Below are 22,221 nucleotides of genomic sequence, written 5' to 3' on the forward strand. Positions count from 1 at the left end.
AGGAATTATTTTATAAAGGGTGTCAAGCTTACGGGGAGCTCCAGGAATGGTCAAAGGAGTTTCAAGGTTCTTATAAAAAGTTTCCCTCAGAATGTCATGGAGGGGTAACTTTAGAAACTATTTAGAAGATTGTTCAAAGTCCAGGGCATCAAGGAAGGCCTTAGACTTTTTAGAGTCAGACTCCAAGGGGATAGACAGTGTCTCTGACATTTCTCGCAAAAATTTGGAAAAAGAAGTCTGATCAGGCTTACTTCCAGGCTCCTGGACAGAGGGATCCTCCTCATCAGAAAAAACCTCATCATAGGTACCCAGAGGTTCTTCAGAATCGTCCCAAAGGTCAGGGTCACGCACCGGTGGTAATCGACCTCGAGAAACCGGAATTGAGGCGTCACCATGAAGGGACTTGCGCACCGACATGGTACCTGGGGAAGTATGAGAAGCATAGTCAGCTCCAAAAGTGGGATTGGATCGGAGACCGACTGAACGGTACGGTGTGAGGCTCTCAGTTCCGCCAACAATATTGGCATGGACACCGAGGAGGACGAATGGACCGGTGCGGAGAGCGTCGAATCCTATAATATAGGCTGAGCAACAATCGGCGCCTAAGGCTCAGACCAAATAGGTACTGAAAGGTTCAGTGTCAAGAAAGCAGGAAGGAGTTGCTGTAACTGCTCCTTGAGTTGGACTTGCAATTGCAATATAGCTGCAATGCGATCGTTCAAAGAAGGCATCGGTACCGCTTTCTTTTTCTTTGGTACCTGAGGTGCTGCTCGACGCTCGGGAGATGAGGAGGCCGATGATGTGACACTCACCTCAATAGGAGCGGAGCATTTACGAGGACGCCTCAAGGTCGGCAGGACTTGGCTCACTGCGGACTTGACTGGAGGGCCCACCAGGGTAGGGTAAGGCTTCTTAGCCGGCTTACATGGAGGATGCGACATCGAAGAAACTTCTTGCGGTGTCGAAAGGGTCGGTGCCGATTTGGTTGAAGCAGCCAATGTCAGAGTGGAAGTCGAGGGACCAAAGAAGTTTTTGTTGAAGTTGTCGATTCTTTAAGGAGCGCTTCTGGAGAGAAGCACAGCGGGTGCAAGATGAAGCCCTATGGTCTGGACCCAAGCACTGGAGACACCAATTGTGCGGGTCGGTCAAAGAAATCGGGCGAGCACACCACTGACACTTCTTAAAACCCTGCTGCGGGGGCATGAAGGTAAAAACGGCCACCGCTAAATCGAAGGCGGAGGCTTCGATGGTGCCAACAGGCCCCGCCGGGGCCGGGCGAAAAAGAAAAAATAATTTTTTTTTTTTTAAACTAAGAAATAAAAGAAATAAAAAGAAAAGGAAGTAAAAACTTCCACAAAACGCGCGAGCGGGAAAGCGAAGAAAAAAAGTTTCAACAGCCGTTGAAAAAAATGCGTCTTCTTAGCTCCGTGGAAATTAAGAAACTGAGGACCGCGCGCCTCTGTCGGGCGGGAAGGCACTCACGCATGCGTGGTGAGGACTGACTAGAACTTTCTAAGTTCTTAGAGTGCAATCACTCTAAAATTGTCCATACCGGGGCTCCGTCGGTGCCATCACCCATCAGTTAAGAATATGGTGCCTGCTTGTCCTGAGATAAAACAGCTTTATGCTCTGAAATCACCTTTCATAAATTACTCAGGGTATTGGCATTTAAACATGAATATATACATCCTCTTTATAGTACACATAAATTTGTCTGACTGATATGGAGCTAGGTAAGGGTTGCATTTCTATTTATATGTGTATTTTATAAAATGAATGCATTTCAATTCAGTGAAAGTGGATAATAAATAATAATGCATGAACCAACTCCACTACTTTTAATTGAGAGCACTATCACCATGGAAGAAAAAGCCTCAGGTTCTATTATGGGCAGAGCAGAACGCTCAAACTCATTAGCACATCATTGCCCACATCATTGGCAAAAAACTTCCGTAGGTGATGTGTAGTGCCACAACCTGTGTCGGTGCAGGACTAAAACAACTACTCTAACTAACGTACTGAGTTTTAATGAAATATAGCCAACGTTTCACAGTAAAGACCGTTTCTTCAGGGCTTATGGATTTTCACTTGTCCAATAAGTTTTATCTAAAAGAATAAATAAATAAATGCAATTTGTGCCTAATTCAATCACCATAAGTTGCGTTAGAACTATTATTATAAATGTACTCACGAGTTGCTTGTGTTTGTACTCCCACTTCCTGGTGTTGCAGCCATTTTCTCATTCTTTATTTAAAGAGAGCTCAACCAATCGAAATTCACCACTACATGTATGGTGAACGTGGTTTCTCTTCTTTAATTGGCTGACTCAGCTCTGGTTCACGGGGATTGGTTATCTCTGAGGGAACAGCTTACTGCACAACCTAACACAAAATCTGTTGCTAACAAAGTTAACTAATAGAAATAATACCAATCAATGCTTTTGTTCAAACCTGTTGGAGTGATAGATCCAAGCTCATAGATCCATCGTTGTTCTTTTCGTTGTAAATTTAACTGTCTATTGCCACCATGAATATCTTGTGCTACTTGTTCAAGTCCATAACACAGGAGTTCAAAGAAAGGTACCCGAAGAAAATACAATATAACTTGACGAGAGAAGAACATAGAGCTTTAGAGGATTTGAGAAATGAGCCTGAAAATGCCTGGTTCTTTATATTCTTCCTAAAATACATAAGCGCCTTGACCAGCCACCAGGCAGTCAAGAAGAGGTTCATTATTAGAACCATTATCTAATTTTATTGATCATTTTTTGCAACCACATGTAAAGACGTCTTTTTCATACATTCAGGACTCTGTTGATTTTCTTAAAAAGATATCAGATGTGCGATTGGTAGAAACAGATGAAATTTGGTTGGTCACTCTCAATGTGCAATCAATATATACTGTAATCCCCCAACAGGAAGCGTTACAAGTTTTACATAAATATCTTGACCAGCGTTCTGATAAACATAAAGTTCCAACAGATTTCTTAATAGAAATCGCCAAAATCGCAATGTGTGAGAATTTTTTTATGTTTGATGAACAATATTACAAACAACAAATGGGAGTAGCCATGGGTGCTACAATGGCACCTTCAATTGCAAATTTGTTCATGTCTGATTTTGAAACAAGTTGTATCTTGGATAATCCTTACATTGCATTTTTTTCATACTGGTCGAGATATATAGACGATATATTTTTCATATGAAGAGGTGATTTAGCACATCTTGAGGAGTTCTTTGGTTGAATCAATGCCACCCAAACATCATATTTGCCATGCAGCAAGAAATGAAGACCATAACATTCTTGGATATTAAAATTGTAAATAGAGTGGACCACTAGATGATAATTGTATATCATTTAATTACGATGTTATATCATTAAACACGTGTTCATTACGTGATCCTTAAATGATCTTTAAATACGTTGCCACGTTTTGACGTCAGACGTCACACGCTGATTTAACTCTTCAGTTGGAATCTCCTGTCGGCGTGTTCTCTCCATTGTGTGGTCCGAAGGTATTTCATTTCTTAAGTTTTGTAAACATTTAAAAACTTTTTGAGCATTTTTTGATTTTTGAGAACTGTTATATTCTTATTTACAGTTATTTCCTCCTGATGACGCAAGATATAGTGAAACACGATCGGTGTTGAGGAAATGTTGGATTGCTTTCACTACAAGGAGTTTTAGCTTTATGCTGAAATGTACTATTTTTAACGGTGGATTGGAGACTCACTTTTTTCACATTTTCTACTAAACCAACGAGTTATATATAAAAAAGACTTCATTGTGCAACCTCCAGCATTAATGAGCAGAACTCAAGGACACATCTTATAGTGAAGATATATATGTGTTGTTTCATCAACTATATTCAGCTAAGTATTCATCTTCACTTTTTTACCATTATTATTCTGCTTGAATAATTTATAATTAATCAATCAGATAGGGCTGGTAGGTAGGTGAGTGCAATGATGGAATGTTATTACATCTTCATTCTATTAACCTGTTGGTTTTGAATAAGATTTCACACTGAGCACTCTACAAATTATTTTATAATGATTTAAGATATACTTTAAACTTTTTGATTCACATTCAATGTTATATTAAAATTGTACGACAGGATGGTGAATTATTTACCACAGTACACAGAAAGAAGACGGATAGAAACACATTTTTACAGTATGATAGTTTTCATCCACAACACCTAAAAAATAATTTACCTATTTCACAATTTTTAAGATATAGAAGACTGTGTAGCACGTCAGCAGAATTTAAAATATAGTCAAAAATATTTAATAAAAAATTACAGCAACGGGGTTACCCAGATCGAGTTATAAATCATGCATATAAAAGAGCGTTATATGCAAATAGAGATCTGATGTTTCAAAATAGGGGACCAGTAAAAGCGGAGAAGACAATGACATATCAATTGATCAGGATTTTACATAGACATTGGCCTCTGATTCAGATGCTCCCCCCTTTTGAAGAACATACTCTACGGGTGGCGTATAAAAGGGGTGTGAATTAAAAACAACAAGCACACACAGCCAAAACACACAGCGTGTGGTAAGTGCATGAATTGTGCCATTATGGTCACTTCTACAGAATTTATCCATCCGATTAATCACAGAAAATATGCATTTAAACATACAACAACCTGTGCTTCAAAGTATATGGTGTACTAGTGTGCTTCAAAGTATATGGTGTATTAGTTTGTCCTTGTTCCAAGATATATATTGGTCAAACGATAAGACAATTAAGAATTCGGTTAAATGAACATAGGAGTGCACTAAAGTGTAAGGATATACAAGCACCAATAGTACAGCATTGCTTAGAGCAGAATCACGATTTCTTTGAACTCCGGTGTTATGGACTTGAACAAGTAGCACAAGATATTCGTGGTGGCAATAGACAGTTAAATTTACAACGAAAAGAACAACGATGGATCTATGAGCTTGGATCTATCGCTCCAACAGGCTTGAACAAAAGCATTGATTGATATTATTTCTATTAGTTAACTTTGTCAGCGACAAATTTTGTGTTAGGTTGTGCAGTAAGCTGTTCCCTCAGAGATAACCAATACCAGTGAACCAGAGCTGAGTCAGCCAATTAAAGAAGAGAAATCACGTTCACCATGCATGTAGTAGTGAATTTCGATTGGTTGAGCTCTCTTTAAATAAAGAATGAGAAAATGGCTGCAACACCAGGAAGTGGGAGTACAAACGCAAGCAACTCATGAGTACATTTATAATAATAGTTCTAACACAACTTATGGTGATTGAATTAGGCACAAATTGCATTTATTTATTTATTCTTTTATTTAAAACGTATTGGACAAGTAAAAATCCATATACCCTGAAGAAACGGTCTTTACCGTGAAACGTTGGCTATATTTCATTAACACTCAGTACGTTAGTTAGAGTAGTTGTTTTAGTCCTGCACCGACACAGGTTGTGGCACTACACATCACCTATGGAAGTTTTTTGCCAATGATGTGGGAGGTGGAGGTTTGAGCGTTCTGCTCTGCCCGTAATAGAACCTGAGGCTTTTTCTTCCATGGTGATAGTGCTCTCAATTAAAAGTAGTGGAGTTGGTTCATGCATTATTATAAAATGAATACATTAAATAAACCAGCAAATTAGTGCACTCTCGTTGAGCTACTACCGAAATACCTGTCAGGAAATACATTTCCACAGAGAAGGTGGTGGATGCTTCAAGCACCCTTCCAAGAGAGGTGGTAGAGTCCAAAACTGTGAATGAATTCAAAAATACGTGGAATAGGCACAAGAGATGCTTGCGTTTGATAGCGCTATAGAAATAATAATAAGTAGTAGTTGAATAGAAAGAAGATGGAAATGCAACATGGCTGTTGAGGTGTTACCTTGAGCAAGAATAGTGGGAGCTGAGCCCGATACCAGACAGACTTGTACGGTCTGTATCCTACACTGATGCTTATTCATAAGCATTTTATAATTAATTTCTATTTTACAGTTCTTCAGAACTCACTAATCGGAATATATAGACCTAACCTTTTGTGTTTCATTCTTCCCCTCTTCTTTTTTATCACAAATTGCAGTTTTTTCTCTTGTTTATGTTATGTTTTTTAGATTTTTTTAAAATTTATATTTGCTTTTTTTTATACCCATTAGTATTGTAAGCCGCTTAAATATGATTTGATTTGCAGGATATCAAATAATAATAAACTTGAAATAGAAAATCAAGTACGAGGGTAGTAGAGCCCAATGCCGGACAGACTTATGTGATCTGTGTCCTGCATGTGGAGAGAGAAAAAGAAAATCCAGTATGGGGGAGCAGAGCCTGATGCCAGCCAGACTTGTACAGTCTGTGCCATGCACGAGTCAAGAAAAAAAAAAATCAAGCATGGGGGACAGACCAAGAAGAATGGCCAAATCCAATATGGGCGAGCAGAATCTGATGCCAGACAGACTTGTACAGCCTGTGTCCTGCACGTGGCAAGAGACAGGTGAAGGTTTGACAACTCCAGTGTGATGATCATTTTATTGTTTCAACAATAAAGAAATCCTACAGTATACCTACTGACCCTCAGCTGCACCACTATGCAACCTGTTTATGACGACGTGACTCCTAACTGTTAATGTTTCACACTCACAAGCCAAGTTGAAAAGCAGCAGGAGGCACTGCAGAACCAGCCCACCCCAGTCACACCCAAGAGCAGCCCGCACACTCCAGGAGGTGGAGGGGAACCCTCTAGCCTGGGGTAACGTGCACACAATGAGCAGGATGAAGACCCCTGGAGTAACATGCCCACCCTGTAGGGCAGTGTCCCGCAAACTTTCTCAAGCCATGGTACACTAAAAGTAGTGGCCGCAGATCGAGGCATCCAAAAATGCGCAAACATTTGTGTCCGTGCATGCGCGAAGACCTCTAGATGGGCCCTGAGATGCCAGTGGGGGGTGCCCAACAAGGAAGAGGGCAGAGAGGCGCTGGCACCGGCTGATTGCCTACAGGACGTGCCTCTCGCCACGAGAGGCACATCCTGTAGGCAATCAGCTAGCACTGGTGCCTCTCCTCCTCCACAGTGTGCAGTGGCACACCTGAAATCTCAGGAGGCAAACTAGTGTGCCACGGCACACAAGTTTGTGATACAATGCTGGAGGGCCATGAATGGGATCAGCTGCTGTGGCAGCCCCTCTTGCTAGGCCCAGCCACTCTGTACCCCTCCTGCACCAAGGCTCCCTCATGCACATAAACTCACTGAAGGAGCTCAGTGCACAATGCTAAATCATGGTACAAATGGTGGGCCTGCTACAGAGGCTACTTGAGCAGTACTGGCCCCACAGTGAAGATCAAGGACACAGGGACAAAAGAGCAGCCATACTGGGACAGCATGACCATCCTTCTAAGCATTTATCCTTTTCACAACAGTGTGCAATCCAGGTCACAAGTTCCTGCTCAAATCCCAAGGAAAAAAACAGATATCATATGTTCTATTCATGCCATAATTGGTGATTTCCCCAAATGCATCATAATCATTGCTCAGGGACATATCTTATGGGACATTACCCAAATATGTATTTTAATGCCTGCTATGCTAAGTGTTATCACCACATTCTCTGCAACCAAATGCCACAGTTGATGAACATGTTGAAATGCCAGTGACAATGGGGGTGTTAAGAGTAAATACGAGATATGTCTGTGTTTTGCATAACAAAATTGTGTCTCCACATTGTAACAAATGTTTGCACATGGGGTAAGACCAATAGATGGCCCCTGGCCCCTGCTCTGCAAGGGCAATGCTCCTTTCTCCAGCCCAGTCACTGCTCCCCAGCCTGCCTCCAAGGAAGGGTATAAGGTTGACCCTTGTTGAAAACAATAGCCACTGATTTTACTATACTGACCCAGGCCTGAGACTACAGAGCATTGTGGCAAAGGCTGGAAGGTACTCCAGACACCTATATGAAAAGTGCACTCTGCAGCCATTAGACTTCTGGAAGCCCGCACTCAGGCCAAGAGGCAATGCTCATGCAGGTTGCAGATTTTGAGGAAAATGTGAGGTTGCATGATGGACAGCAGCTATGCTGCAAAGCTGGCTGGTCCCCCAGGTCAACTCCATGGTGGAGCATGCAGCCATGGGCTAACCGAGGTAGCATGATGGCCTGCTATTCCCAGCTGGGGTCTCACATCTCTCACTGTGGTCCACATATCAGCCACTGGACAGGTTTCTCTGCCTGACCCTCACTGCTTGCATAAAGCAAGCGGGTCCAACCCTCCCATCAAACTACATAACCTGCAGCCCTAATCCCTGGTCACATATGCCGTAGAAAGATACAGTCAAGGAAAAGGTCCGCTGTCTCACATCAGCAACCTGCAACGTACAGAACCTGCAGATATTGCACGGCAGTGCATAGATTAGAGTTTGCTATCTTTTCTGTATGGTATCTCAGCCCCAACTTATATGGCTAGGGCCTTTGGGAGATGCACAAACAGCTATTACCAAGACACATGTTACGATGAAAGACACGTTACATGATGAACATGTGGAATAATATTAAGAACATAAGAAATGCCTGCACCGGATCAGACCTGGGGTCCATCCAGTCCGGTGGTCCGCACAAGCGGAGGCTCAGCCAGGCATACCTGAACAAATACCTTAATCATTTGTATCCCTCAATGTGTCCCACAAGAAGATGTGCGTCCAATTTTACCTTAAATCCAAAAATGGTGGAGGAACACCAGGCCAATTGGGTTTTCAGGCTAGCCCTAATGAATATGCATGAAGCAAATTTGCATGCCTATCACTTCCATCATATGCAAATCTCTCTCATGCATATTCATTAGGGCTAGCCTGAAAACCCGATTGGCCTGGTGTTCCTCCAGGACAGGGTTGGGAATCACTGTCCTATACCACATCCTCTGGGAGAGCGTTCCAGGCGTTCACCACCCGCTGTGCGAAGCAGAACTTTCTGACATTGGTCATGGCCATGACCCCTCTCAGCTTCAGTCCATGACCTCTTGTCCGAGTCACATTTGACAAAGTGAATAACGTTGTTTCTTGCTCTCCATCCTTTCCCCTTGTCGGTGAGTGAGCTTGCTCCATTTTGTCGATTCTTTTTAATATTTTAAAAGTCTCTATTAGATCCCCTCTCAGTCTTCTCTTCTCAAGGGTGAATAAGCCCAGATTTCTGAGGCGTTCTTTGTAGCTCAAGTTTTCCATATCTTTTACTAGCTTCGTCGCTCGCCTCTGCACCCTCTCCAGCAGTGTTATATCCTTCAGGTATGGAGACCAGTGTTGGACACAGTATTCCAAGTGTGGTCTGACCATTGCTCTATAAAGCGGCATTATGACCTCTTTCGATCTACTCGTGATTCCCTTCTTTATCATGCCCAACATTCTGTTAGCTTTCTTTGCCGCCGCCGCACACTGAGCCGACGGCTTCAGATTCCTGTCTAACAGTACCCCCAAGTCCTTTTCCTGTTCACTCTTCCCCAATGTTATACCTAGCAGTTTATACTCATGCTCCTTGTTTTTCCTGCCCAGGTGCATCACTTTGCATTTTTCTACATTAAAACTCATCTGCCAATTTTCTGCCCATCTCTCAAGTTGGTTCAAATGTCTCTGGAGTTCCTCGTTGTCTTTTTGTGATCTGATTGCCCGGCAAAGCTTTGTGTCATCTGCAAACTTTACGATGAGACTGGTCGTTTCTTCATCCAGGTCATTTACGAAGATAATGAATAAGATAGGCCCAAGAACCGAGCCCTGAGGCACGCCGCTAGTTACTTGCTTCCAGTCCGAGTACTCCCCATTTATGCCTACTCTTTGTTTTCTGTATTCCAGCCAATTTCCTATCCATCTTAGTATATCCCCTTCTATTCCATGACTTTGTAGTTTTCTGAGAAGTCTCTCGTGTGGTACTTTGTCGAACGCTTTCTGGAAGTCCAAGTATATTATGTCCACCGGTTCTCCACTATCGACATGTTTGTTCACCGTTTCAAAAAAATTGAAGTAGGTTCGTCAAGCATGACTTCCCTTTCCTGAATCCATGCTGGCTACCTCTCAACAGGTCATGGGTATCCAGATGCTGGACTATGCTATCTTTAATCAAAGTCTCGACCATTTTCCCAGGGACCGATGTGAGACTCACAGGTCTATAGTTTCCCGGTTCTCCTCTTGATCCTTTTTTGAAGATTGGTATGACGTACGCTATCTTCCAGTCTTCTGGTATTCGTCCGGTCCTAATTGACATGTTATCAAGGGATTGCAGTAGTTCTCCGATTTCTACCTTTAGCTCCTTTAATACTCTCGGGTGAATTCCATCTGGGCCAGGTCCTGGCGAGAGTTACAGGTGATAAAAAAATATACAACGGTTAAAACTGTAATATCAGGTTTAACAGATCTTACAATTTTAACCGTTGTATATTTTTTATCACCATGACCTTTTCAATATTATTCCACATGTTCATCATGTAACATGTCCTTCATCGTAACATGTCATAGTGAGAGATAAAGATAATAAATTATAAAAATGTTAAAACTATGAGGAAGTGGAGGCTAGGACAGCATGCATTCCCGTGGCCAGGAATACAAAGGAGGCAGTGACCTTGAGGTAGATGGGAATGGGATAATTCTTCCAGATATGGGCCAGGAGGAGGGGTTTGAGCTGCTCACACAGGTCGTATATGGCAGCCATGTCAAAACGGTATCTGTTGATGCATTCCTGGTTTGTAAAGTTCAAAATACAGGAGCGGGCCCTGAACACTCACATGGGGGTCTCTCCTGTGGGGGTCTCCTTCATCACTCTCTCCCACATGCTGTATAGCTGCCCCAGCCACCAGTACATTAAGTACATCTATCACCTACCACTATAGGTGCGCCCCACTATCCCCAAACACCCCTACAACAAATAGTGAGCCCCTCCCCAGACAGATGACACCAAGGCAATTACTTTCCTACCCCAGCACATGGTACTCAAATACACACACCAACAGAAGTACTCACTTAGTCTCCTCCACAGCCACACACTTTCCTGATACATACAGCTGCTAACAGCACTCACTCTCCAGCTCACAGAACACAGTGCAAACACACACATACAAGGCAGCAACACAGGACATGGTGACTGACTGGGAGTAGACAAACAGGTAGGAGGGGTGGGGGAAAGAGGTGGCTGGGGTCTGGAAAGTGTGGGTGTGGGGTGTGAGAGGTGGCAAGCATAGGAGCAGGACTGGTTAGGTTAGGGTTTAGACAAGGATACAGACAGATTAATACAGCACTCAGCAACTTTCTGGTATTCAGACAAATGCTTCTTATTCTCCAATGTCCAACACAATTAAAACGCTACTGGGTCAAAAGACAATTTGTGTGTTGTAGTTGTTACAGCTATAGTCTTGGCACTCTAAGATTATGGGTTCAAACCCCACGCTGCTCCCTGTGACCCTGGGCATTTCACTTAATCCTCCACTGCCCCAGGTACGATTGTGAGCCTTCCGGGACAAATAGGGAAAATGCTTGAAGTACATGTATACAAACCGTTTTGAGTGTAGTTGTAAAATTATAAAAAGGTAGAATATAAATCTCAATCCCTAAAGTTGGTCTGAATCCGTGCGTGTCACCAGGAGCGGGATCCCTAGGATAGTAGACTTGGGGGTGGGTCAGTAGAGTGGGCAGACCTGATGGGCTATGGCTCTTATCTGCCGTCATCTTCTATGTTTCTATGATGTCCAAACAAATCCTTTCGCTAGCCATTATAACACTGAGACATACATCCCCTGATACCGCACATGTTACACCTACATCACATCCATGGAATGCCCACTTTGGCCATGTCGATTTTGGTGATTAGCACTGTGAGTCACTTTTTGTGTGGGGTGGGGGTTGATTATACGCTTTGAATGTTTTGCAGCCATGTGTGTCGATCTCCCCGTTATGTCACTATTTAGAAGGTTTTTGGTTTTTTTTTTTAAATTGAGCCCCATAGTCTAATTAGGCCAAAATAGATTTGTAAGTGAAATGACAAAAATTCAAGGCCAGGTTTCTATATTTTGCAAGATCTGACTCCAAGATAGTGACTAGGAGGAGCTCTTTATTCAATAGGAGTCTGAAAGGGCTCAAGCCTGAGAATCTGAATCTGTTTGAGCACATTTTTTCTCCTTTTCAAAATTCAGAAGCAGCATTTCTTATGCTATGGTTCTTCCTTGTTTAAGCAAAAGATGAAACAGGAAGAATGGCTATAGGAGAAGGTAGATAAAAATGTAATAACATAAAAAAGACGCTCTTATAGTAACAGTACCTATTAATACTGCCTGATTTGCCGATTCAAATCATTCCACATTGGTGAATCAATTCAAATCGATTCGTTTCCTTGAAAAAACGGGCTTTCCGATTCACTGACCAGCTCTCTTCCCCACATAACTTTGGGCCTCCTAAAGCAGGAGCAGCAGTTATCAGGCAGTAAAAAGCTTGTCCTAAGTACTGCCTCTTGCTGGCCGTCCATTGCCGCTGCTGCTCCTGCTTTAGGAGGCCTGATGTCAGAGCTCACAATGGGGGGGGGGGTGTTGTCGGTCAGGAAGTGCTGCATAGGTGCCAGCGCTGTGGGTACCCTTGGCTCTACAGCTTTAGGGGATTCCCTGAAGGCCAGCATGTTTTCCCCTTCTCCCTACCACTTTCCGGCATCCCCCTAGCCTCCTTGTCTTACTTTCAAAACTAATTATGGCCTGCAGAGCATCCCCTGTGATGTAGTGATTCTAGCAGGCTGCCGTCAACCTCCGCTGCACATTCCTTCTGCCATGGGCCACCCCAGACCAAAACAGGAAGTGACATCAGAGGAGGGGGTGGGACCGCAGCAGAGAGATCATGCAGTGGAGGCCAACGGCAGCTTGCTAGAATTGTTACATCACCGGTGATCCTCTGCATGCCGTAATTAGTTTAGGAAAGTGAGACCTGGAGGCCAGGGGGAAGCCAGATGACGGTGGAGAGAAGGGGGAAACATGCCGGCCTTCGGGAGCCCCCTTGGTATAGCTATTAGAAGTATACAGAGGGAGGGGGTCCAAAGAGAGGAGAATATGCCTGACTGAGGGTGGGGGGAAGGGGAAGAAATAATGGGTCTTAAAACAGAGGAGAGAGAGAGAGATGGTGGACAATGGAATAGAGGGAGGAAAAAGAAAGGGAGAGAAGTTGACTCCAAGAGATAGTATGGAGGGAGGGGGGATAGAAATACTAGAATGGGGAAGTGGTCATTAGAGAAATGCTGGACTGCGGGGATGGAGACAAAAAAAAAAAGAGAGGTGACAGACCTCCAGGGGAAGGAAGGGAAACAGAAGGGGAGGACAGATATGGAAGATGGATGGTGAACATGTAGAAATTAGAAAAACAAGCGAGTTAACAGAAGACAAACAGAAACCAGAGCCTGGGACCAACATGATTTGAATAATAACCAGACAACAAAAGGTACAAAAAATAATTTTATTTTTCGATTACAATATGTCAGATTTGAAATGTGTTATCCTGCCAGAGCTGGTGTTAAGACAGCAAATGTGACCTAGGACCTAACAGAGAGAGGAAAAGTCTTTTTTGTTTATTTTGTTTATACCACAGCGCCAGCGTGAGTAGGAGAGGGCAAAGGGGTGGGGTGGGTGAAGAGGCTACAAAATAAACTCACCAGGACTTTTGTAAAAAACACCCAATTGGGCAGGAAAATCAAATTGAATTGAAAAATCGATTCAATAGGCTGAATCAAATCAAAAAATTTTTCCCTGAATCAGGCAACACTAGTGTCTGAAGCTCATGACTGATGGGAACTAGAGAGTTTATATGAGAACTAGCATTTAAATGCTCTAGTTTCCATCAATCAAGTATAGGGGTCAATATTCAGAGCAATTTAAATGGCTAGAAAGGTTAAACTGGGCATATTCAGTGGCACTTAACCATGCCCGGTTAGTGCCTAAGCCAAAACCAGCTATTTTGTGGGTAGTCTAGGGGATGGGTCAGCACACAGTCCTATCTTTATGCAGTTTACCTTATACTGTTAACTGCATCAGTTTTAACTGGTCATGTATGACCTAATATTCAATGCTGGTGCCTGGACATGGCCCAGCAGTAAATATTCAGGGACATAGCCAGCAGTAGTCAAAACAAATTGTTGATCACTAGCAGATGAATATCTGCCCCATAAAAAATGTATTCACTGCTAACTGCAAAAATTATTTCTCTTAGCAATTCACAATAAATATATAAAACAATCATATAAAAATATAAAAACTTATATAAAAATTCAATACAAAATTTATAAAACCAATAAAACAAAAACACAAGCAAGTCCAGTGTTTAAACAGAGCACAATATCATCTAAATTACAGTAGGACTAGAGAAGGAAGAAAATGTCATTACTACTCAAAACAAACTAAGACAAGACTTTCCCTTGATGTCAGACAGCATTAGTATTAATGACAGAGGTGAAGTTGAAATCCAAAGGTTCTGACTCTATGGTTCAAGCACCCATTCTCTCTTCTTTATATTATTTTGCAACTGCTCTGTTGGCATCTCATTTCACTGATTGTTTACTGATTCTAGCCCAAAGAGATTTAAAATAAGGTTTACTGAAATGAAACTTTAAAAACATTTATTTCCTATATTATGTACTACAGTATAATTCAAATATGCATTTATGAATCTCAAACCTACCTGCCACACTGTTTTCTAGTAGAGTTACTTCATAAAAGTTGTGAATGAATGAAATCTCCTTCTCTTGTTCTTGCATATAAATCACTACAAGACCAGTACTTGACCTAGCTGGAGTACCCTGGTCTATAGCCACCACTTGAAGCATCTTGACTTTGAAATGTTCCAAGGACGACAGTGACTTTTGAAGTTGAATTTCTCCTGTCTGTCTGTTAATTTGAAACATGGTCTCAGTCTTCATAAATCTATATACCACTGTTCCATTCAAGCCCAGATCTGTATCTTCAGCCTTCATACAGGCTACTGTCTGATTTACTGAAATTTCATCAGCTAAGTGAGCAACAACTGGATTCTCAAGGAAAACTGGACTATTGTCATTAACGTCATCAATATGCACCACTATTTTGACAGTTGTGCTCTTTGGGCTGTGGATACTGCAATCACTTGCTACAGCTCCAAATTCATAAAAACTTTTGGTTTCACGATCGAGTGCCTTTGTGGTTATAATAGTGCCTGTGGTGTTATTTATGGTAAACACCCCATATGTATTATCAATCAGCGAATATATTACTTTTCCATTCAAGTCTTGGTCTTTGTCTAAAGCAAGAAGATCAAAGACCATAGATCCAGTTGCTAAATCTTCTCTTACAGATGTGTGGTATTGACTTTCAGAAAATATAGGGAAATTGTCATTTTCATCTATGACTGAAATTTGTAGCTGGGAAGTGCTGCTTTTTCTTGGGTAACCCAGGTCATAACACTCAATAATTATAGTAAAGTTGCTGACATCTTCTCTGTCTAAACTGTGTGCGGTCCAAAGTTCCCCTGATGTAGCATTAATGCTGAAGAATTCACCAATATTTCCACCTTCAAAATGGAGCAAAGAAATACAGAAAAACCATGAATGTGAAAAGATAGCCAACTCAAAATCTCTGCCATGCTGTTTCATTCACTATATTATTTTAATGACAAACATTTGCTAATACAGCTGCTATACCCTAGTGCCTTGGCATATTTTCTACTTTCTTAAGAAGCCCAAAATTCATTTACCGTATATACTCGAACATAAGTTGATCTGAATATAAGCCAAGATCCATTTCCCCCCCCCAAAAGGAGGAAAAATGGTTGACTCGAATATGTCAGGCGGCTTAATATTCAATTGTCCTGCCAGGCTCTGCACCCAGCCCCCTCCCCTCCCTCTCGTTGGGCACTGCACCCAGCACCTTTCCCTCCCTCCCTCCCCTGTCAGGCTCTGCACCCAGCACCCCTCCCTCCCCCTGTCAGGCACTGCACCTAGCACCCTTCCTTCCCTCCCTCCCTCCCTTCCCCTGTCAGGCTCTGTACCCAGCACCCTTCATTCCTTCCCCTTTCAGACTCTGCACCCTCCCTCCCAGGCTCTGCCCTCTGTTCCCACTCCCTGCCCTATCCTCATACCTCTGCTGATCCCTGGTGGAGGTGCAGCGGGTAGGAGCAAGCTTTCTGAACTCCTGCCCACTGCCGCAGATCGAGTTTCTTCGGCTGCTGAGCAGCACCAGCAGGAGCGCGATTTAGCACTGCTGCTGGGTGCTGAGTGGCTTCCTTACTGGCTCCTGCAAATTCTCGTGAGAATTCACATGAACCAGTAAGGAAGCTGCTCAGCACCCATTCGTGGGAGCCAGTAAGGAAGCCACTCAGCACCCAGCAGCAGTGCCAAATCGTGCTCCTGCAGGTGTGCTCAGCGGCCAAAAAAACTCAATCTATGGCAGTGGGGCAGGAGTTAAGAAAGCCTGCTCCTGCCAGCTGCACCTCCACCAGGGATTGTCAGAGGTATGAGGATAGGGCAGGAAGGAGGGGGCACAGCCTAGTGGCGATGGCCTGAAAAATTCTGGGAGGGGGTGTTGGCACGAATATAAACCGGGACCCCCATTTTTGGGCCCCCCAAAAAATCCCAGTTTATATTTGAGTATATACGGTAAATCAGGGAGAGTGTGGTGCAGTGGTTAAAGCTACAGCCTCAGCACCCTGAGGTTATGGGTTCAAACTCATGCTGCTCCTTGCGACCCTGGGCAATTCACTTAATCCCTCCATTGCCCCAGGTACATTACATAAATTGCAGACCCATTGGGACAGACAGGGAAAAATGCTTGAGTATCTGAATAAATTAATGTAAACAATTTTGAGCTCTCCTGGGAGAACAATATAGAAAATGGAATAAATAGTGTGAAAAGTTTCAGCCTCTGATAACCAGAGTTCGTATTGTGACATCATAATGCCTCATTCCACTAATGCCTAACAGCCAACCTCATCAGTGATGTCACAATGGCTTCACTGTCTTATACTTGGCTCACTTTACTACATTTTGATTTCTAGAGTGGCGCAGCTGTTAAAGCTACAGCCTCAGCACCCTGAGGTTGTGGGTTCAAACTCATGCTGCTCCTTGAGACCCTGGGCTAGTCACTTAATCCCCCCATTGCCCCAGGTACATTAGTTAGATTGTGAGCCCGCTGGGACAGACAGGGAAAAATGCTTGACTACAATAAAACCTTGGATTGCAAGTAACTTGGTGTGTGTGTTTTGCAAGATGAGCAAAATGTTTTATTAAATTTTAACTTGATATACGAGTGTTGTCTTGCAATATGAATGCGTACAGTATACACGCATGACAACTGAGCCGATGGTTCTTCACTCTCTCTGATGCTGTGGACTGTTCTAAACAAGCATAGTCTTGCAATACGAGTACGTATATGCACGTCATGTCATCACAACCGAGCCGATGGTTCTTCTCTCTCTGACGCTGTGAGGTCTTGCAATAAAAGTACGCACTGTATACACGCGTCACAAGTAAAACACAGTATATGCACGTCACGTTATCACAACTGAGCCATTGTTTCTGCTCTCTCTGATGCTGCAAGAGTGTAGTGACTGCTCTATAGTATTTTGTATTAAAGTTTTTAGGTCGTGGAACAAATCATCTGCATTTCCATTATTTCTTATGGGGGAATTTGCTTTCATATACGAGTGCTTTGGATTACAAGAACTGGAATGACTTCTGCTCGCAAACCAAGGTTTTACTGTACCTGAATAAACTCATGTAAACCATTCTGAGCTCTCCTGGGAGAACGGTATAGTAAATTGAATGAATGAATAAATAAATAAATAACAAGTTTAGAAATGTCAAATCTATTACTGAAAAACTGCAGTAATTTATCAGATTTATGCCTTTTACTAACTCAACACAGTTTAAAAACCACTAACTACAAAATTATCTCTTCTGAAGAACAAGGAGAGAACGCAAGATTTTAAGATGTCAGTCATAAAATGACAGTTGCACAATGTCACAGTTAGAAGATCTCTGACACAGAAGTGACTGGATTAAACGTTACAGTGACAATTGTTGATATCAGCTTTTCATATGTATAAAAGAGGCGACATTCGTCAGTTGTGGGAAACAAAGGTGAACCTGAAAAATGCCTGAACTGAACCTCACAAACTTACAGCATTCTCAAAATCTCTTACCGCATTTCTGGGATAGCTACAGTTGACATCAGTTATAATCTAGTAGAAGAAGTATCAGGTTAGTGGGTGCATTACATGCGGTTGAGCTCTGGACCTCTGCACTGTGTTGTATACAGGTTACCACTCTCAGTTGTTTTTTTTTTGTTTGTATACAGCACTTATCTGAAGCATCATCTCAGGTTCTAATCAGGAACAACTCCTGGATGTTAATTTGCTCAGTTCATTGTGTGGATTTCACTTACATCTTTTATTAAGTTAAAGGACTACTTTTAGACTCATAAGAACATAATAATTGCTATACTGGGACAGACCGAAGGTCCATCAAGCTCAGTATACTGTTTCCAATAGTGGCCAACCCAGGTCCCAAGTACCTAGCTAGATCCCAAGCAGCAAAACAGATTCTATGCTGCTTCTCCTAGGAATAAGCAGTGGATTTTCCCATGTCCATCTTAATAAAACATAGTAACATAGTAAATGACGGCAGATAAAGACCCGAATGGTCCATCCAGTCTGCCCAATTTAATTCAATTTAAATTTTTTCCTTCTTAGCTATTTCTGGGCAAGAATCCAAATCTCTTCCTGGTACTGTGCTTGAGTTCCAACTGCCAAAATCTCCATCAAAACCGACTCCAACCCATCTACATCCTCCCCAGCCCATCCTCTCCCAAACGGCCATATACAGACAGACACAGACCATGCAAGATTGCCCAGTACTGGCCTAAGTTCACTGTTTAATATTATTTTCTGATTCTAGATCCTCTGTGTTCATCCCATGCTTCTTTGAACTCCGTCACCGTTTTCCTCTCCACCACCTCTCTCGGGAGTACATTCCAGGCATCCACCACCCTCTCCGTAAAGTAGAATTTCCTAACATTGCTCTTGAATCTACCACCCCTCAACCTCAAATTATATCCGCTGGTTTTACCATTTTCCTTTCTCTGGAAAAGATTTTGTTCTACGTTAATACCCTTCAAGTATTTGAACATCTGAATCATATCTCCCCTGTCCCTCCTTTCCTCTAGGGCGGGGTGTCAAAGTCCCTCCTCGAGGGCCGGAATCCAGTCGGGTTTTCTGGATTTCCCCAATGAATATGCATTGAAAGCAGTGCATGCAAATAGATCTCATGCAGATTCATTGGGGAAATCCTGAAAACCCGACTGGATTCTGGCCCTCGAGGACCGACTTTGACACCTGTGCTCTAGGATATACATATTCAGGGCTTCCAGTCTCTCCTCATACGTCTTCTGGCGCAAGCCACCTATCATTTTCATTGCCCTCCTCTGGACTGCTTCAAGTCTTCTTACGTCCTTCACCAGATACAGTCTCTAAAACTGAACACAATACTCCAAGTGGGGTCTTACCAACGACCTGTACAGGGGCATCAACACCTTCTTCCTTCTACTGGCTACTCCTCTCTTTATACTGTCCAGCATCCTTCTGGCAGCAGCCACCACCTTGTCACACTGTTTTTTCGCCTTTAGATCTTCAGACACTATCACCCCAAGGTCCCTCTCCCCATCCGTGCATATCAGCTTCTCAGCTCCCAGCATATATGGTTCCTTCCGATTATTAATCCCCAAATGCATTACTCTGCATTTCTTTGCATTGAATTTTAGTTGCCAGGCATTAGACTATTTCTCTAACTTTTGCAGATCCTTTTTCATATTTTCCACTCCCTCTTCGGTGTCTACTCTGTTACAAATCTTGGCATCATCTGCAAAAAGGCAAACTTTTCCTTCTAACCCTTCAGCAATGTCACTCATAAAATTATTGAACAGGATTGGTCCCAGCACAGAACCCTGAGGGACTCCGCTACTCACCTTTCCTTCCTCCAAGCAACTTCCATTAACCACCACCCTCTGGTGTCTGTCCGACAGCCAGCTTCTAACCCAGTTCACCTCTTTGGGTCCTAACTTCAGCTCTTCAAGTTTGTTCAAGAGCCTCCTATGAGGAACCATATCAAAGGCTTTGCTGAAATCTAAGTACATTACATCTAGCATATGTCCTCGGATCCAGCTCTCTGGTCACCCAATCAAAAAATTCAATCAGGTTTGTTTGGCATGATTTACCTTTTGTAAAGCCATGTTGCCTCGGATCCTATAACCCATTAGATTCAAGGAAGTACACTATCCTTTCTTTCAGCAACACTTCCATTCTTTTTCCAACAAACAAAGTGAGGCTCACCGGCCTGTACTTTCCCGCTTCATCCCTGTGACCACTTTTGTGAATAGGGACCACATCCGCTCTCCTCCAATCCCCAGGAACCATTCCTGTCTCCAGAGATTTGTTGAACAAGTCTTTATTAATAGGACCCGCCAGAACCTCTCTGAGTTCCCTCAGTATCCTGGGATTGATCCCATCCGGTCCCATCGCTTTGTCCACCTTCAGATTTTCAAGTTGCTCATAAACACTCTCCTCTGTGAACGGTGCAGAATCTACTCCACTTTCTCGTGTTACTTTATCAGACAATCCCGGTCCTTCTCCAGGATTTTCTTCCGTGAACACAGAACAGAAGTATTTGTTTAGCACATTTGCTTTTTCCTCATCACTCTCCACATATCGGTTCACAACATCTTTTAGTTTAGCAATTCCATTTTTCATCTTCCTCCTTTCACTAATATATCTGAAAAAATTTTTATCTCTCTTTTTTTACATTTTTAGCCATTTGTTCTTCCACCTGCGCTTTTGCCAGACGTATCTCTCTCTTGGCTTCTTTCAGTTTCACCCTGAAGTCCTTTCTGCACTCCTCTTCTTGGGTTTTTTATATTTCACGAATGCCAACTTTTTTGCCTTTATTTTCTCCGCCACTAGTTTGGAGAACCACATCAATTTCCTTTTTCTCTTGTTTTTATTTATTTTCTTCACATAAAGGTCCATAGCCATTTTTATTGCTCCAATGGGACTGGGAAGCCCATCTGGAGTCTGAGCAGCCTTCCTCAGAGTCCCCCAGGTATTTTTAGTTTGTAACACTTTGGTTACATTAGATTACCTATTTCCATGAGCTGAGGTAACAGCAGTTATCACACATATATGCAACACATGTGAACCATTTACTAACGAAAAGTTGTTTCTAATTAGAACCTGACATATTGATATAGAGAGGAAGAACCCTACAGATGCAAGAAGCCTAACTGGAAATCAAGTATGGAAAATGTATCACAATATAGTACAAAAAGCCTCACAACCACAGGATACTACTGCAGTGGGTGCCAACAATGATATGACTTCATTAATTTTCAGTTGGGTTGAGCCTTTGATTTGTAAAACTAGACCTATTACTTCTGGATATGTATATCACAGGTTCACTCTGCTTTACAACCTTGTGTTTCATCTGAAATAAGTCTACTTACATAAATATAATTTAAACATAATGTATAAAATGTATATTAATAGAAATTAAAGAATGAAATAGTGGTATATTGATAGATATCTGTCTTGCCATCTCACTATGAGAATAGGACCACCTAGAGTGGCTTACACTAATTCTATCCCTCCCTCCTCAAAATTCCAAATCAAAATGATTTCAGACAACCATAGATTTCCCTGGAATATGTTCCTTTAGTCTTAGATGACTTGGGCATGACATGGAGATCAGGAGAGCAGATCAATGAACAAATCTACTTACCGGTTATCTGGTACTGGATACTTCCATCATAACTGGCATCAATATCTACTGCCAGCAGTATGTGTACTATTTTTGGATCCTGATTCTCTGGTATCTGAATTGTTGCAACAGAAGAGACAAACTCAGGTGTATGGCAGTTTACAGAGATCACTCTGCAGATAATTGTGGCTGTACTGGATAATGAAGGGCTGCCCCCATCTGTCACCAGAACTAATGTAAAACAGAAGCATAAGAATGTCATGTTAATGTGAATTTGGAAAAATTATTGACCAAGGCATCTAGATAGCATTCTTTAGTGCATACAAATTAGTAAATGTTCTGTTTCTTAGAAAGCTGTGATGAGTTGATATGGTTAAAGAACTTGTTACTAAAGTGGAGAAAATAAAGAAGTCACGCCTATGCGATATAGGGTGTAATTCTATAAAGAGTCACAGAGTTTTATGCAGCA

At 42.3% G+C, this 22,221-nt stretch overlaps 1 protein-coding gene across 3 annotated transcripts in view; it reads right to left on the minus strand.

Moving 5' to 3' along the window:
• DCHS2 (dachsous cadherin-related 2) overlaps positions 1 to 22,221 on the minus strand; it is a 203,801-nt gene that overhangs the window by 60,619 nt on the left and 120,961 nt on the right. For all 3 annotated transcript variants that reach the window (XR_004539141.1, XM_033941022.1, XM_033941032.1), the window contains exons 12-13: positions 21,774 to 21,983; positions 14,657 to 15,520 (exon numbers count right to left, since the gene is read on the minus strand). Coding sequence is in view for 2 of the 3 variants with exons in the window: in XM_033941022.1 (XP_033796913.1) it covers positions 14,657 to 15,520; positions 21,774 to 21,983 (1,074 nt within the window). In the remaining variant the exon portion in view is untranslated. The remainder of the gene's footprint in view (positions 1 to 14,656; positions 15,521 to 21,773; positions 21,984 to 22,221) is intronic.

The sequence above is a fragment of the Geotrypetes seraphini genome, chromosome 1, assembly GCF_902459505.1.
Source record: "Geotrypetes seraphini chromosome 1, aGeoSer1.1, whole genome shotgun sequence".
Taxonomy (NCBI): domain Eukaryota; kingdom Metazoa; phylum Chordata; class Amphibia; order Gymnophiona; family Dermophiidae; genus Geotrypetes; species Geotrypetes seraphini.